The following is a 17,174-nucleotide window of genomic DNA, read 5'->3' as shown; positions in this document are numbered from 1 at the left end:
CTACATTTTATGCAAAGGGGCTAAATTTGTTAATTTTCAGATTTCATGTGTACCTTTGAGAACCTGAAAAATCAGGACAGTTTAGACATATATGCAGAATTTTATAGGTACCTATTGTTTTGATTCTAGGCAACACTCTCATTCTCCTTGATATAAACTAAAATTAACCACTCATAATAGATTCTAATGTGAAAATTATCCAAATATCACTAATCTTTTTTATTAAAGATTTTATTATTTATTATTTATTTATTTGAGAGAGAGTGAGAATGAGCGGGGGGGAAGGACAGAGGGAGAAGCAAACTCCCTGCTGAGCAGGGAGCCCCAAGCAGGGCCCAAACCCAGGATCCTAGATAATGACCTGAGCCAAAGACAGCCACTTAACCAACTGAGCCACCCAGGTGCCCTTCTAAATACCACTAATATTTAATCAAGAAATATTATGGGCTTTATATGCTTGATGCATTTTAAAAAGTCCATGTGACTACATTATGAGATGTACATAAAACATACATTGACTATAGATCTTGGAAATTACTTCAAATATTTGATATTTAAAAAGATAATGATCACTTCTAGCATGTATATAGAAAAAACTCATTTTGTATTTTATTGGTTGAAATGACTAAAGTGGTGTGTAATTGTTGGATCATTTACTAGACTATGAAATTATTTTGATACTATATTTAGGAACATTTTAAGATTCTACTTGTTATATTCAATATCAATAAACAATGAAAGGTATAGAAATCTGAAACAAGACACTAAATAAATGAATGTGGGCAGTGCAGTGTGCTGGATAGGATACCAAACTCAAAGTCCAGAGAACTGAGTTAATCCTGTCGTAGGTATTCCCTCCCTAGATTTCAGTCCCTTCTGCTTTAAAAGGGCAGAAAACTGAAACGCCATTCTCTAACTAGATTTCTGATTTGATTATACATTGACAACAGAGAATAGAACCTCTCAAAGTTTCTTTTAACCCTGGAATTCTAATAATATATGTCTTAGTGAAAATTAATCCTTTTCTTCTAGATAGTTTTGTTTCTACTTGACATTAAGTTCCTGAAAGCCAATGATTAGATTTTGTTCATCTTCATATATTCAGCACTAACCACAATGCCTAACCCAGAGTAGTGCCCAGGAAGCATTCGTTGCATAAAGAATGTGAGTACTGTTATAAAAGCCAGTTATTCTTAAGTAACTCATTTTCTGACTCACCTAAGATTAATTTTCCAGCTTGAGGGTTAAACGTAAATATTTTGGTTAAGGATAGTAGAAAATAATGCCAAAGTAGAGGCATCTCTAACGAACTAAAGTTTTGTCTAATGAAATAACAACCCTTCTCCTCGTGATATGTGATCGAAGAACTGTGAATATAAAATTATCACCTGATTGGGGCTCCTGGTGGGCTCAGTCTTTAGTTTAGCATCGGGCTCTTGGTTTCAGTTCAGGTCATGATCTCTGAGTCACAGGATCCAGCCCCAGGGCTGACTGCACTCAGCAAAGAATCTGCTTGAAGATCCTTTCCCTCTGCCCCTCCCCTAGCTCATGCACACGCACTAGCTCTCTCTCAAAAAAATAACATTGAATCTTTTAAAAAATTATCAGCTGATAGACTGAAAAACTTAGTAATGTAGTCCTAGGAAGCCTTGTTTCTATTATGGTCAAAAACTCTTTTGAGAAATAATATAAGTGGCTAAATTTATAATATCCATAAAATGAGGCAGAGGTAAGGGATTCTGAAGTAACACTTTAAAACATTCCCACTGCTCTTTTTAAAATACTTTTTCTGGTGTCCAGAAAAATTATGAGCCATATATTCTATTTTGGAGAAGAAAGTTACTAAGCATCCTTAAAAATAAATATGAATCCAGATTGTGTAATGTGTCCAGTGCTAGGATCACTATGCAAATGTACTGGTCTTTTTTTTTTCTTTTCATCATTTGTGGGACCATCCTTTGGACTAAAATACCCTAACATCTGACTTTTGCGTGCATGTCCCCAAGTTCCTTTCATAGGAGCTGTATTTCCCATTTTCCCATCTTACAAGTTGGATCACCTTAGGCAGAAAATGTAAGGCAGGCTGGAGCTTTGAAAAAAGAGCATTTCAAGGTTGTAGGGAGAGCAGTATTTTATAGTTAAAATCATAATAAAAATATAAGAACCATGAGTGCTTTTAAATATTTAAGAAATACAATAGGAGACAGAACTTTCATTAGGCAATGTTGCTGGTGTAGCAGAAACCAAAATGATAATAGTGTAAAACAGTGGGTAATATTCCTAGGATAAAATCTATAAGGAAAAAATCAGATTTAATTAAGATTTTAAGACCCCCTTTACATTATTAAGGGTATGTGCCTGCTAAAAATATAATTAATGCAGACCTCATAAAAGTGATGCAATGGAATTATCAAGACCCAGGAAGAGTGGAGGCAAAGAGATAGGATAATTACTTTCAATCGATTTAATTATCCAAAACTAATTTATTGTACACCTACTATGCGTAGTGCACTATTCACTGGGGTGGGGCATATGAAAGTACCCCCCTAGACATGGTATTTATAACCTGTTGTTTTCTTCTTCATACAAGAGTGTTATCTTTGTGTGAATCCTCCCAAAATGAGCTGCTCACTTACAGGTGATTATTTTAGAAAGGAATTTCAAGGAACACTGGTAGGAGACTGGATCAAGTTAAACAGAGAAAGAGGGAAAGCCTGTCCAAGAATGTGTTATTGAGCTGGTCCCTGCTATGGGTCACTAAGCTCCATCCCACTGGGAACCCTGTGAGGGGCCATGTGGAATATATCTCAGAATTGTTTGCCCTGCACGCAGCTGGTTGTCATAGCAGCAGCCAAAGTAAAAAGGCAGTGAGAGGATGGAAGGCAAGATATAAAAGGTGTGTGAAATAAATACATTTTGCAAATGTATCTCTTGTGGAGATAAAAAGAGCAGTTATTCATTAAGCCCTTATTATGTGTGGTCATTGTGCTAGCCACTGGGGAAGGGGAAAAGAGAAGTAAAGAAAGATGAAAAAATCAAGGTCCCTGTTCTTTAGGAACTCACAGTTTAGGCAAGGAGGTAAGTGAGAGAACAAGGCAGTGAGCTAGGACTTTGAATAGCAGTTGAGCCTCCAGGGAGGGAGCAAGTAATGGTTCAAAGGACCAAGTATGTTATCACAGAAGTAACCTTTGAACTAAGTCCTTAAGGAGAAGTAAAATCATGTGAGACCAAGCCTAGAAATTTGGAAGGGGATTCCGAGTAGAAGTATGGACTGGAAGCCAGGGGAGTTAGAGTGCAGTTTGTTCAGAGCACTGTGATCTGCTTAGAGGAGTTATGTACTGAGACTGTAGTCTAGCACACAGAACGGTATAGCAAATATAGTTAAGTGCTCAGTAATTATCTGTAGGTACTCAAGCATTACTTGTGTAATGAGTGAATTTTCTTTCTTTTTTTTTAAGATTTTATTTATTTATTTATTTGTCAGAGAAAGAAAGAGCACAAGCAGGCAGAGTGGCAGGTAGAGGCAGAGAGAGACGCAGGCTCCCCGCTGAGCAAGGAGCCCAATGTGGTACTCGATCCCAGGACCCTGGGATCATGACCTGAGCCAAAGGCAGACACTTAACTGACTGAGCCATCCATGCACCCCTCATTTTAGATTTCAAAACCAGCTTGAATTTCTTCTAAAAGTTGATTGAGTTGCATTTGAGCTGGGCACTGACAGATCGGCACTGTTCTAACAGGTAGAGATGCAGAAAGCCATCCCAGATGAAGGAAGAGCATGAGCAAATGTACAAAGCAGCAAAGAGCCCTTCCCGCCTAGTGTGACCAGCGCAGCCCATGGCAAACAGCAGCCAGAGTAGGACTGGAAAGGTAGCTTCAGGAAAGTTTCAGGAAAGGGTCTTGAATTCTATACAAAGTCATTTGGATTTAATAAGGTTTCTTAAATAGCCGAAATATAATGGTAATGATTAGAGAATCATTGAGAATAACTGAAAATCAATCTGGAGCATAACAGGTGGAACAATTTAAGTAAATCAGAACTACGGGGCCAGATAATCACTGACCTTTATTGCATTTGAAAAGCTGAGGAAAAAAAAATGGAAAGTAAATGTAATATTCCAAAGAATGAAAAAGATAATCAAACCTTATGAAATTCTTGATCCTTAATGCTGAAAGAGCCATGTTGTAGAATAACAAAAGAGGCTGCTTTAAGATTATGTTCCCAACACAAAAGAGGTAAAAAAATAAAATTGAAAAAATAAGAGAATCCAATCATTAAAGCTCCAAATTTAACCACTTACATAAAAAGTTAAATAATTTTACACCCACATAGCCACACATATAAAATCTTAAAAACTCATTCAACTTGCAAAAAATGTTTACTGGTTTGCAATTTCTCCCACTTTTTACCACACTAGCAATGTCACATTGATGATACAGCTGATGGCAGTGACTATTAGTGACCTTAAGAACACAGCTGGGTTTCTATTTTTATTTCTGTAAAACCCTCTTTTCTTCAGCTAAATGATGCCTTAAAGGCCCAAACGAAAATCTATGTAGCCAAGGCGATTTGTATTGTATGTTTGTATGTAAATTTCACACAACAAAGCCAGCTTTGGAAACACATATACATACTCCCACACACATACACACACACGCACTTCAAAATATGTAATGATACTTATATAGAAACCTGTTTTCAAACCAACCAAGAATAAATAACTAGGCTTTGCCCAAGTTCAAAGAAGCATTTAGGGCTATACAAAATTACCTCTCTAGGCAACACACTTCAAAACAGAGCTATTATAGATTCATGTAAATCACTTCTGATCTGCTAAAAATGGAGTAAACAAACAAGCAAAAGATCCACACATTTAGAAGATATTGATGAACAATTCAGGCTCTAAAAGTTTTTTCAATGACTATGAAGGACAGAAAAAAGGGCGCAGAGTTTGTTTCTATTTGGGTGATTGCTTACTTATTCTCTTTAGCTCAAATTAGAGGTAATAGTCTTGGAGAGTTTCATCTGGCTATTTGCAGATAAAAGTATTTATCTACAAATAGGCAGATTTCTGAATATGGGTAATAACAGAAACAAACATATGTTTAAAATTCCTAATGTAGTTGATGCTGAGTAAATAGGATTGTAGACTCTGAACTTTGGCAAAATGGCCATTCAGCAAGCAGAAAAGTATTCAAGGATGGTGGTCTGCCAGAGAGATAGCTTAGGAGTTGCTAGGAATAAGCTGGTAGGAAATGCCATGAGTCAGAAAGAGAAAGGAATCATGTGATTTCTCTAGCCATTCTCCTCATTGTTCATAATATAAAATAAAGATACTTTCTGTGAAAACAGCTGTTTGACATTTTCATGTTTGTGAAGGCTCTTGTCTGTAGAAGATGTTGGAACTTCCTGAAGATAGGCCTTCAGTGTTTGATCAAATGAAAAAATAAGGATCGAAAATGTGAGAATAAGTATCTACATATAGATTTTCTATAACCTTGGGCCTTGATTTTGAAAAAAAGAAAAGTGTGCCAATGCACACTTGTTAGACTGGTTTTTTTTCTAAATAAGATAAAAAAGAAAGCTGATAGGCAAGAATTCAAAGCCATTTACCGACTCCTACTTTCTCTCCCTAAATGACAAGTGAAGCTCGCTTTGCTAGAGGCTCATAAATGAAGCCTTACTCTGCCAGAACGGGAATGGCATGGAAAGTGGGCCACGTCATGTTTACCTCTCTGTAGTCTAGGAAAACAGTCTATAGTACAATAAAGGTGTATTGAGTAAAAAGGAGTCTAAAAATCTAGATTCTTTTGTTAAACATCATTAGCCCTACCACATCATCACTATGCTACTTAGGCATTCCCAAACCTAGAGCCTCAGGGAAGATCTTAAAGGGTCGACAGTACAGGAGCATTGATAGTCACACAAAAAAGCCTACCTCTGGAAATTACTGTGCCACCGGTGTGAGATGGTACATGAGAAGACGGGGTTTGTCTGTGCTGTGTCTTTAACACAGCGCATCCCACCTTAGGACCAACCTGGGCTCCTTGATTGCACAAGAAATAGCACAAAAAGCAATAAGGAGGTGATGTCACCTGTGCTGAGACTTGTCTGCTTCTTCCAGACGCCACAACCCAAAGTTGTACATTCAGTGGTAAAACATAACCCATTCTAGTACCCTTTTCCTCCCCTAATCTCCCTCCAGAGTTTAGGCAGAATTAAGTGATGCAAAAAATCTGGGTGTGATCTGAATCTGGATATCCCCTCCACCTGCTGATGGTGTTAAGGGGTGGGTATCGCTAACGAGAAGATTAAAATATCTTTTGAGCTAACGCCTCCCACAGTATGTAATGAAACAGAGTTGCACTGTCTTTTTAGATAGAATCAATGCTGCATAATTTCTCAGTAAACTAATGTGCAATCTATTTTGAATCCACATTAATCACTCTCTTTTATAAGAAATCTAATTTAGGTGTAAATCATTCACTTCCCAGGTACAGGTTTTCTCAATAAAACATAAGTTGAGGCCAGCTTTTTCTTATGGAAGCAGAGTTAATTTAACTAAAGTAACTCTACCTAAGATTTCAGCAAGAATCTTAAAAATATGACTCAAAGCTAGTTTAGTTAAACTTGAGTAATTTAAGGAAATTGCCTAGGCAAGTAATTGGTATTATACCAAAACTAAATATTTCACAGTTACATTTGCTTTTGCCTAAAAATAAAAACTGGAGCAATACAAGGGAAAACTGCCAAGACTGAAAATAATATGCAGCAGCTGTAAGTAATTGGGAGTGATAATCATAATTAGACAAGATGTAAGATGTGTGTTAAAACCCAGATTGGATCTTCCTGTTGACAACTGGGAGAGTTCCCAAAGGCCTGGACTCTACACCTAGCCCAGGCACTTCTGCTCCTGGCCTGAGAGCACCAGCAAAACCAAACTCAACACTAGATGAGCCATGAAACCACACTCTAAAGTCCATGTATCATGGGGGTATGTGGGGAGAATGGGGTCATACTCCCTGGCCTCAAGGATTCTTCAAACCAGAGGAGACTGGACAATTACCGAGCCCCAAATAGCATTAATAAAAGTCCTTCAAAAGAAGCCAAGATAATGAAGAGAATAAATATGTTTGCAAGATAGACAAGTTTGTAAGACCAGAGAAACACTATTTAATCAAGTATAGATTAAGAGTGGGGTCAAATATTCTTGTTCCATGGGAAACATCTCAAGCTAAGAAGTAAGCTTTACGGGGGCAGGAGTAATTCCTCTTTTGCTCAGAGAATGACTCAGAGAATGCCTAGCACACAGCACACACTGAATTGGCCAAATAGGTGAGGGAATGAGAAGTGTTTAGATAATACTCGAGGGAGTGTACATCCTGTGGCAGATGCTGTACTGGGTACTTCAAAGGTAGCGACACATTTTACCTTTATGATAACTTCTGAGATACACCAATCCTCATTTGCAGATGAAGATACTGAACTAAGCACAGTTAAGAAATGTGTCCAGGTTAGTCCAGCTAGAAAGACGTGGAACTAGACTTCAAACCAACATCATCGTCATCTGGATCCACAGTCCCCGGATTATGCATATTTAAAAACTAGAATGCCTTAAGCTTTACTAAGAAAGTGAGTAGGATAACAATCTACTTTTTCTGTTGTCTTAAATTCTTACCTACAAGCGACACCAAAGAATAAAATGGTGAACATGAAAACATCTAACACAATACTCGAAGGCCATGTATTCTCTCTTTCTCAACTCTTCAAATTCTTCACCCTTTTGTTTTCTTCCTCCTTTTTCTTCTTTTTTCTTTGTCCTTTTCTTCTCAATTCAAATCTCTTATCCTTTCTACATTCTTTTCCTTAAGACCAAAGACAATTAAACAGAGAGTAGGAAAGAAACACAGAACAGTTTTCCTCTCACATACTTTGCCTTTAGAGCAAGGAATCATAGGAACAACTGTTGAAATCGGGGATTTTATCGAAGTTGTTTTGAATTAGACAAATGAATATTTAGGAATATCTTCCCACATTTAATTCAACTAAAGTCTGTTGAACACATTTGATATAAGATATGGATGCACACATTATAAAGATGAATGTTCCATAACTTCAACATGCCTATAGTCCAGTGGAAGAGAAATACATAACTTATTATAAGTTAAAAAGAAACTATTTCTGAAGTCAGATATAAATGGAGGACTAAAAATTCTTAAAGAGATTAGGGGGGCCTCATGGAGTAAATGGTATTTTAGATATCTAAGGATGAGTAGGACCTTGGTAGGTAGAGAAGAACAAGAAGGAAGGCCATTCGGCTTATGAATATGGCATGTGCAAATGACAAGGAGTAATGAAAATACCCTATGTGTTCAGAAAATGGCCTGTGTGAGTAGAGGTAAGAGTATGTATGAATCTGGATTAGTTGTCTAGAACAAGATAACAGAGGTCCCTGAATGCTGAGCTATAGTGCTTTGGCTTCCCTCAGTAGGTAATGGAGACACTTGATGGTCTGTGATTAACACAGGCTTCTATTCTTGCCTCCACTAGTATGATCTATTTTCTATAGAATAGCCAGATGATCATTTAAAAATGTCAGCTAGACTCCTCTGCCCAGAACTCTCCTATGGAGATTTTGAATCAAATCAAAATTCTCACCAAAGCTCCACTAAACCACTGATCATATACCCTCGCCCTCCTAATTTTCTTTAGGATGAGTAGCAGTATGATATTCAGAGGCAGCGAAAAACATGGCAGAGAATATACAACAGATCTGACCATGCCAGAGGCACCACTGCCTGTCTCCTAAGAAATCCAGGACTATATCTGACGGGTATAGGTTCATCTAAACTCCCTTTCATTTGCTGCAAGAGGATGGTGCTACGAAGTTTGATGCCTGCTCTTCCCCCTTATAATTGGCCTTATGATCTATCTTCTTGCTCAAGTGCTGAAGGGAGGTACACTAACTCTATACAGGTATTAGAAGGTCATAAGTCTAAAAGCATGGAGAGAAGAAAGACAGTAAAACATGAGTGATGAAAGACAATATTCTTCTGAAAAAAGAAGTCAAGTTATTGTGTTGCTTTATGTGCTTATCATCAGATTGGGAAATGGATATGAAACTTATCATCACTCAACAAATATTTATTGAACACTTAACAAATACCAAACTCTGTATTCTATAACAATGATAAAAGACATATATAAAAAATCTTGGTTTGAAGATACTCTTGGCCGACTGGGGAAAGACAGGTATGTAAACATGATGTGATAGATATGTAAATACAATATCAAATATGCCAAATTGATATGGCATGTGGGACTTTATAAAAACTTTTCTCTTTTTAAAGTGTATGATATTTGAACTGAGTCTTCAAGCTAATATCTAATAGTGAGCTATTATTTTCTTGAATTCTTAACATTTTTCAATAATTTCTTAAATAGCTGATTGAGATGCAACATGCCAAACAAATCTAACTGGCCCAATAGTACTGAGACCCCTAACTTTAGTGTCTTTAGCCTGGTGCTCCGAATCACCCGGTTAACAAGTCACACACACTACAAATCCATAATAAATATCAGACTAAGGTTATATAATAATAGGATACCCCAAGTAAAAGGACTACTATATCCCCATTTTAAAAAGTGAGATATATATGTACTAACATGTGTATATCATTGCATTTCTTAAAAAATACTTGTATTTGTATCTGCTGTCTGGACTACTTACCTGTCATGACTCCTTAGGAAGCCCTCCCATGTTTGTTCATTATCCTTACAATTATATATATCCTAATGTTCCATACATGCCTTTTTATTTATACCTCCAACTATAACAAAGCTTTCCTAAGAGAGGAGATTGAGTTTTATTCACCTGAGCCCATGTTCCATCTCCAGCACATGAAAGATGCTCAATATATACTTAAGGAGAATAAATCATGATACATGACTTAGCATTAGTTATCTGACCAAAAATTCCCTTGACTGACTTTACTCTTTGCTTTTTGGCTTCCTAATTATCAATAGCTATTCTACAGTCCATTTCCTATAATAATTGCAGTCTAATGATGCAGCAACAGGCTCCTATTTTATTTTGGGACTAATGGAGTATTGCATCTACAAACAACTAAGGAGTACAATGGAAAAAAGATATACTCTTAGTTAAAAAGCATTATTTAATTTTAAATATATTACTGACATATCTTTCTCATGTCTAAGACAATAGGAGGCTGAGTAGAAGATAAAGGTATGCTGGGGGAAGAGGTGGAGTGTATGGAGTTAAGAAACAAAAGGACCATCTCTATCTTATTAGGTAGTATATTCCCAGTGGCTGGCACCTAATTCAATTAATATTTCTAAATGAATGAAAGATGACGTATTGTAGATTCTCTGGCCTATATGCAAGTGACTTGCTTCAGAGGAGATTTCATTTTGTAAAAGAGAAATACTCCTTTTAACTCTGATCATTTCATTTGTTTAATTGAATCATTCATTCAAGAGACATTTCTTGAGTATCTACTTTGCCACTCTCAGTGAATGGAAACACAAAGATAAATAAAACAGGACCTAGGAGGGCTCACAGTCTAGTGGGATAAATAGATATGTATATGAATATTTGCAATGTAGTATAATAGTCCTATGAAAAGAAATATACGTGGGTGGTCTAATGACACAATAGGGTTATCTGCTCAGCTTGCTGGAAGAGGGGAGGGGATTCAGGAGGGATTGCCTCAAAAATGCCCTTTAGAGGATGGATAAGGAGTTTTCATGGTTCTTTATACTTTACCCACTTACTGTACTATTTAATTTGTCATGATAATAAAAATTTTATCTTTGCTTTGTATGCTTGGCTTTTAAGATCTATTTCTTATTTATGAAATCATTTTATATGCTTTGCTTATTATTAGTCCTTTACTATTATTCTGGTTTTATTGCATGCCAGATTCTTAAAAAACAACAGCAAAATAACTCTTCAGTAGCTGTCATTGAGAAGGTAACAGACCAATTAAATATTTATTTATGTTTTAAAAAACAAAACACCTTTCTAGGTCTTGAACAAGAGAAAATAATTTAAGGAGCTTCATGGTTTTAAATTAGACTTCTTATATAACAAGACTTCAAAAGCTATGGGCTCAACAATAGGCTTCTTTTCTTCATCATCTTCTCATTTTTTAAAAACTCATTTGTGATGCGAATAGAAGCATTAAATAGTGCATTTTGCTCTGTGTTTACTAAAGGGTAGTAGTCTCAGTCGTTGAACTACATTCACCTAGACCCAACAAGTGCACCGTCAAGGAAACTTTCTCCTGCATAGATGAATGCATCTTTCATCCCCTATAATTTCTTAGAGATATAAACAACGCAATTTATTCTTCTTGTAATATGGAAATATAGTCATTGGTGAAAGTTCCATTAACAACTATCTTCTGGTAATTTAAACTCCGTGTGACTAAAACTGCTCCTGAAATTGAGTTACGGATTTGGGGGTGAAGTAGTATTTTTTTTTTATTACACGATTCATTTTCTATTAGGAAACATTGCTTGAAATCCAGGTTTTATTAAGAAAGGGTAATTAAATGTATGTTGGTGGGGGGTTTTATTATTACTGTTATTTTTATGATGGTAAATGAGAATCGGTCTCAACCAAAGCAGAGCATGCCTGTAACATTCAATTTCTGAAACACGGTGTAATTCACATTCCAAGAGGCAATTGTCCTCTTGTGAAATGAAGTGGAATCCATTCAGTAGATTCCCAAAATATTCCAAGCTTTGGTGAATCTCTAGGTGAAATCTCTTAGTGAAAATTTAACTTGACGCTTGGCCAAGTACTACATAATCTTCTCTATGTATGAAACTGTGATCTTTCCAATTTAAAAGTAATCATATGATTCAACAGCTCCAAATTCTTTAAAATCTCCTTCAGTATAAAAAACTAAATTCTTTTTCCTTATAGTTGGGGTCATGTTTTATCTGCCTAGAGTTCTAGTTTCAGTTCCCTCAACTCCAAGCCTCAAATTTCATGGTCCGGCAAGACTCATTTGCTAGAATATAGGCCATGCTCTCTCCTTTCTTCATACCTTTGAATAAATTGTTTCCTCTGTCCAAATGGCTGTCCCCTTTAGTCAAACTCTCTGTGAAATCATCCCTCCCTTGCCCAGGCAGATTTAGATACAGAATTTTCTGTGTCACTCCAGTTTATACATCTAATACTCCTTGGATTATATTATAATTGCTTCAATATCTTTCTTCACCTAATCCCCCACCTCCCACCAAAAGAAGATTTTGAAAGAGAGAATCTCTTGTTTTTCTAGCATTCAGTGCAGTATTTGGCCAATAAAAAAGATGCACAAATATATGTAAGTGTATATGTATGCTATCCCTCGTATGTGACATCTAAAAAAGCTGAACTTGTAAAAACAGAGCTAAATGATGGTTACCAGAGTCTGGGGAGGGCAATCGGGGAGATGTTGTTTAAGTGTACAAATTTAGAACTAGTAGGTAAATGGCTGCTGGAAACTAATGCACAGCACAGTGATTATAGACAACAATACTGTCTGTATTATAACCTCCAAAGTTGCTACAAAACTAGATTCTAATTGTTTCCATCACAGAAGAGAAATGATAATTATGTGATGTGATAGAGTTGTTAGCCGATGCTATGGTCGTAATCGTGATCGTATTGCAATTCACAAATGTAGCAAATCAACACTGTTGTACTCCTTAAACTTACACAGTGTTATAGGTCAATTATATATCCCAACAAAAATAAATGTTAAAAAATATATGCATGAACTACATATTATCCACTAATCCAAATACTTACAATGTGTATAAAAGGAATAATAATGTTAGCTACTGTTTAGTGACCACTTAGCCTGTGTCCAGCCCAGTGCAGTGGGCTGGATGTGCTTCATCTCCAACTCTCACTGCAGCCCGGCCAGGTGGCTTATCTTATTCCCCTCTTGCCCTTGAGAAAACTGAAGCTCAGAGCTGTTACTTGAATAGGTCACACATTGTCCTGTAGCAGAACCAGATGTGAAGCTAAGTTTGTCTGACTCCAGTGCCAGTGCTCTCCCCAGTACAGCCAGCTGCCTTTTGATTATTGTTAAGATCCTGAAAGACACAAATTAGATTTTGATTTAATCTTTTCCATTTCTTTCCAGCTCCAAGTACAGCCCAGTATGGAATTACCGGGAGCGCTGACGTTCTTTTCTCCTGCTGGTACCTTGTGTTGACACTGTCCTCTTTCACCAGCATATTCTACCTGAAGAATGCCATTCTACAATAAATTTAAAGACCCATAAAAGGCTTTTAAGGATTCTCTGAAAGTGCTGATGGCTGGATCCAATCTGGTACAGTTTGTTAAAAGCAGCGTGGGATATAATCAGCAGTGCTTACATGGGGATGATCGCCTTCTGTAGAATTGCTCATTATGTAAATACTTTAATTCTACTCTTTTTTTGATTAGCTACATTACCTTGTGAAGCAGTACACATTGTCCTTTTTTTAAGACGTGAAAGCTCTGAAATTACTTTTAGAGGATATTAATTGTGATTTCATGTTTGTAATCTACAACTTTTCAAAAGCATTCAGTCATGGTCTGCTAGGTTGCAGGCTGTAGTTTACAAAAACGAATATTGCAGTGAATATGTGATTCTTTAAGGCTGCAATACAAGCATTCATTTCCCTGTTTCAATAGGAGTCAATCCACATTTACAAAGATGCATTTTTTCTTTTTTGATAAAAAAGCAAATAATATTGCCTTCGGATCATTTCTTCAAAATATAACTAACACATATCTAGATTTTTCTGCTCGCATGATATTCAGGTTTCAGGAATGAGCCTTGTAATATAACTGGCTGTGCAGCTCTGCTTCTCTTCCCTGTAAGTTCAGCATGGGTGTGCCTTCATATAAAATAATAATTTTTCTCTTCATCTCCGACTAATAAAATGTTTTGCCAAATCCTACAATTTGAAAGCAAAATAAACCATAAGATAAAGTCGGACTATATCCTATCTCTCAAGAACGAAGGAGCTGTTAGACTCTAAAAATCTCATCCCTCCTTACCCGTGTGGTATGAGGATTTTGCCCCATATAAACTCAGTTGTGTAATGAAAATAATGCAATTAATATAGTGCAGGTAAATTTATTACAATATGTATTCTTGTAGTTGTAGTTGAATGTTGGATCCTCTTTGGGAAATAATTCCCTTCTAAATGACAGCACAGTCCATCCGAGAAATTGCCCAACAATACAACGTCCTTTCCTTTCACTATTCCAAGCCAAAATTTTTAAGATGGCTTGTCCGAAAGAACACAAAATCTGATCACCTAAGATTACATGAGTTGGTGAGCACACCAGATTCTTTTGGCTCTGAGGCAGGTAAGTGGGTATGATAGATACAGTGCTCCTGCAGACAGGGGCATTTCGCATATCTTGCACCTGAACACATCACTCACTTGATAGATGGGAATGAATGTTGTATAAAAGAAAATTTTCCAAGATACATTGTATCAAATATTCTGTGCTGGCATGCAGCAGATCAATCCCTGAAATAACTAATTCTGTAATAAAATCTTTCTCTGGAGCCATGTCAGTTCAAACAAACAAGGCCAAAAACCAAACCACACCACCAAAATTACCATGCTTTTTTTCTTCTTACATGATATTTGTAAGATGTGATCTAATGAAGACAAGACACCAGTGATTAGAATATCTTGATTATATTAATTATTAAATTATCGTGGATATTTGTTTCTATCATAAAGAAGGAAAACTACATTTTTAAATGAAAATAGTGTTACTCTAAAGTATTATGTTAGAAGAGTATTTTGATGGTTTTACTCTTTACTAAAGAAAGACCTTAGTCTTGAAAGCCATTTTCCAAGTTTGACGAAATTACCAGTTTCACTGCAGAGACCGTTTTCCACAAATAGTTCCCTTCTGCAAGTCATACTAATCACAAAAAAGCTACTAATAAAGTTAGATACAAGATATTTCATGGCGGGCGTATATCCTTAAGATATCTAATATTTTGCCCCGAAAGAAATGGCTTGAAAAATCATCAATTTTTTTCAAGTAAAGCTTAGCCCTGAAGTACACCATAAATCTATTTGAATTAGAAAAAAGTAAATCCTAAATGAGGAGACATAAATATAGTGTTTCCACAAAATGGCAATAATATGGCATAACGCTATTAAATTTACTCACTATAATAATTCATTATATTATTTTGACTGATGTATTAAAAACTTTTTTAACACACATGACATTTTAATTTTGATTATTATTGATTTGCTTATTTAAAATATTCTTTGTGGAATTGGTGAGTAAACTATATATATATATATATATATATATATATATGTATGTATTGTTTTTGTATTGCAGCTTTAAAGTGGCACACTCCATAATAATCTACTTACTAGAAATAGTGGTGCTACCACAAAAGTGTTAACCATCAGTACCATTGTTTGGGAGAAAGAAACAGATCAAGAATGCATATTATACAGTGACCGCTTTCCTAGAGTTAAAGATACCTCCTCTTTGTAAGGTTTGTAGGGTAAATGTGAGGTAAATCAAGGTATAAACTATGGATGAACCAAATAATTAGTTCAAAGTGTGTCATGATTCCGAATTTGTGGAGTCTGGTGTTTTTCCCATAGAATGTGACAGAAGTACAGTCATAGCCCAGTAGCTATATGTATTTGCCTTTATGTTAGAAGAGAATTCCTTGAGTGACATTTTAAATAGAGGAGGTATTCACTATGTTTTTCTGTATCACAGCAGCATTCCTAGTCCTTAGGCCCCTGAACAGAGTGAAACCATGAGTATTTATGAGTTCAATATTGTTCAAATAAGGCTACAGTATTTGCTTTTTTGTGTGAATGTATGCATATAATGTTCAAGTAGATGATTTTACATTTATAGACATATGAAATGTCTGATTACTCCATTTTATCGGTCCTGACTGTACAAGATTGTTGCAATTTCAGAATAGCAGTTTTATGAAATTGATTTATCTTTTGATCTAAAACAATTTTTTTAGCTTTTCATTTCAGCATTTTTATTTCCACAAGTTCCATTTGTGGGAATCCTTTTGTTGCCCCTAGTTTTGTTTTGGGTTTTTTTTTGTTTTGTTTTGTTTTTTTTTAGGAAAGAAAAATAAAAAGCAGTTGAAGAAAGAGAGTGGAAAGAAAAGAAAAAGACAGAAAAGAGTGGCCATAAAGAGAGAGGGGGGAAACGGAAGAAGGAAGGACAAAAGGAAGGAAGGGAGGGAGGAAGAAAGGGAGAGAGGGAAGAACAGAACATTAGGGTAGTTGACTTAATTCATTTGCATTCTTGGTTTAACTGCAAGTGGTGTAATTATGTTTTACAATGATCCCATTAGAAACATAAGTCCTGTGACACCATTAAGTTCCTATTATGCAGCAATTATATAATGAAAAGTACTGCCCAAATTATAGTATTGTGTTTTTTGGGAAACACTAAAAGATTCGAGAGAGAATGTCAAACTTAAAACCACTTTTGGGGGTGTTTAAAACTTAAGTGAAAAATTAATGCTTTGTCATAACATTCAAGCTATATCTAGAAAGTAGACTGGAGAACTAAGAAAATTACCCAGGTAATTCAGGACAAAAAGAAATTTCATATATATATATATATATATATATATATATATATATATATATACCCCAATGTGTGAACTCAGAAAACTCTGAGAAATTTATCAAAGCCAATCATCTATATTGATCAAATTTACTGAAAAATTGTTAATTTATCCATTGTGCTTAGCTTTGTGACAGCCAAAATTATCTATTTAATCTTTTCAATAAAAATTGTTTTTTGAAATTCAGAAATGATTTAAAAAGAGGTCAGGTTTTTAACTATTTATTGAAGTATGTGGATGTACAGTATTTCAATAGATATGAATATGAATAAATGGTATGCCTTAAGATCCTTTGAATATGTATTTACTTTAAAGACTGGAAAAAGCCCTTCCTGTCTTTTAGTAAAACATCCATATTTCATAACCTGATGTAAAATATGTTGTACTGTTTCCAATAGGTGAATATAAAGTCAGTTTATCAATTAAAATATGTATTTGACTCATTTAAAAGCTTTATTAGTTTGAGAGAAAAAGGAAGAAGTAATAATTTAAACATACTTCTG

The 17,174-nt window shown here is 35.6% G+C and overlaps 1 protein-coding gene across 1 annotated transcript in view; it reads left to right on the top strand.

Annotated features, from left to right (window-relative positions):
- Positions 1–15,357, top strand: part of LOC111142964 (neuronal growth regulator 1) — an 886,535-nt gene extending 871,178 nt beyond the window's left edge. The window contains exon 7 of the mRNA XM_022496319.1: positions 13,165–15,357. Coding sequence (XP_022352027.1) covers positions 13,165–13,289 — 125 coding nt within the window. The 3' untranslated portion in view covers positions 13,290–15,357. The remainder of the gene's footprint in view (positions 1–13,164) is intronic.
- Positions 15,358–17,174: the final 1,817 nt, after the last annotated feature.

This window comes from Enhydra lutris, unplaced genomic scaffold (assembly GCF_002288905.1).
Source record: "Enhydra lutris kenyoni isolate GAN:26980312 unplaced genomic scaffold, ASM228890v2 scaffoldscaffold9, whole genome shotgun sequence".
Lineage (NCBI taxonomy): Eukaryota > Metazoa > Chordata > Mammalia > Carnivora > Mustelidae > Enhydra > Enhydra lutris.
Note: the sequence above shows the minus strand (reverse complement) of the source record. Positions and strands in the feature narration are given on the sequence as shown.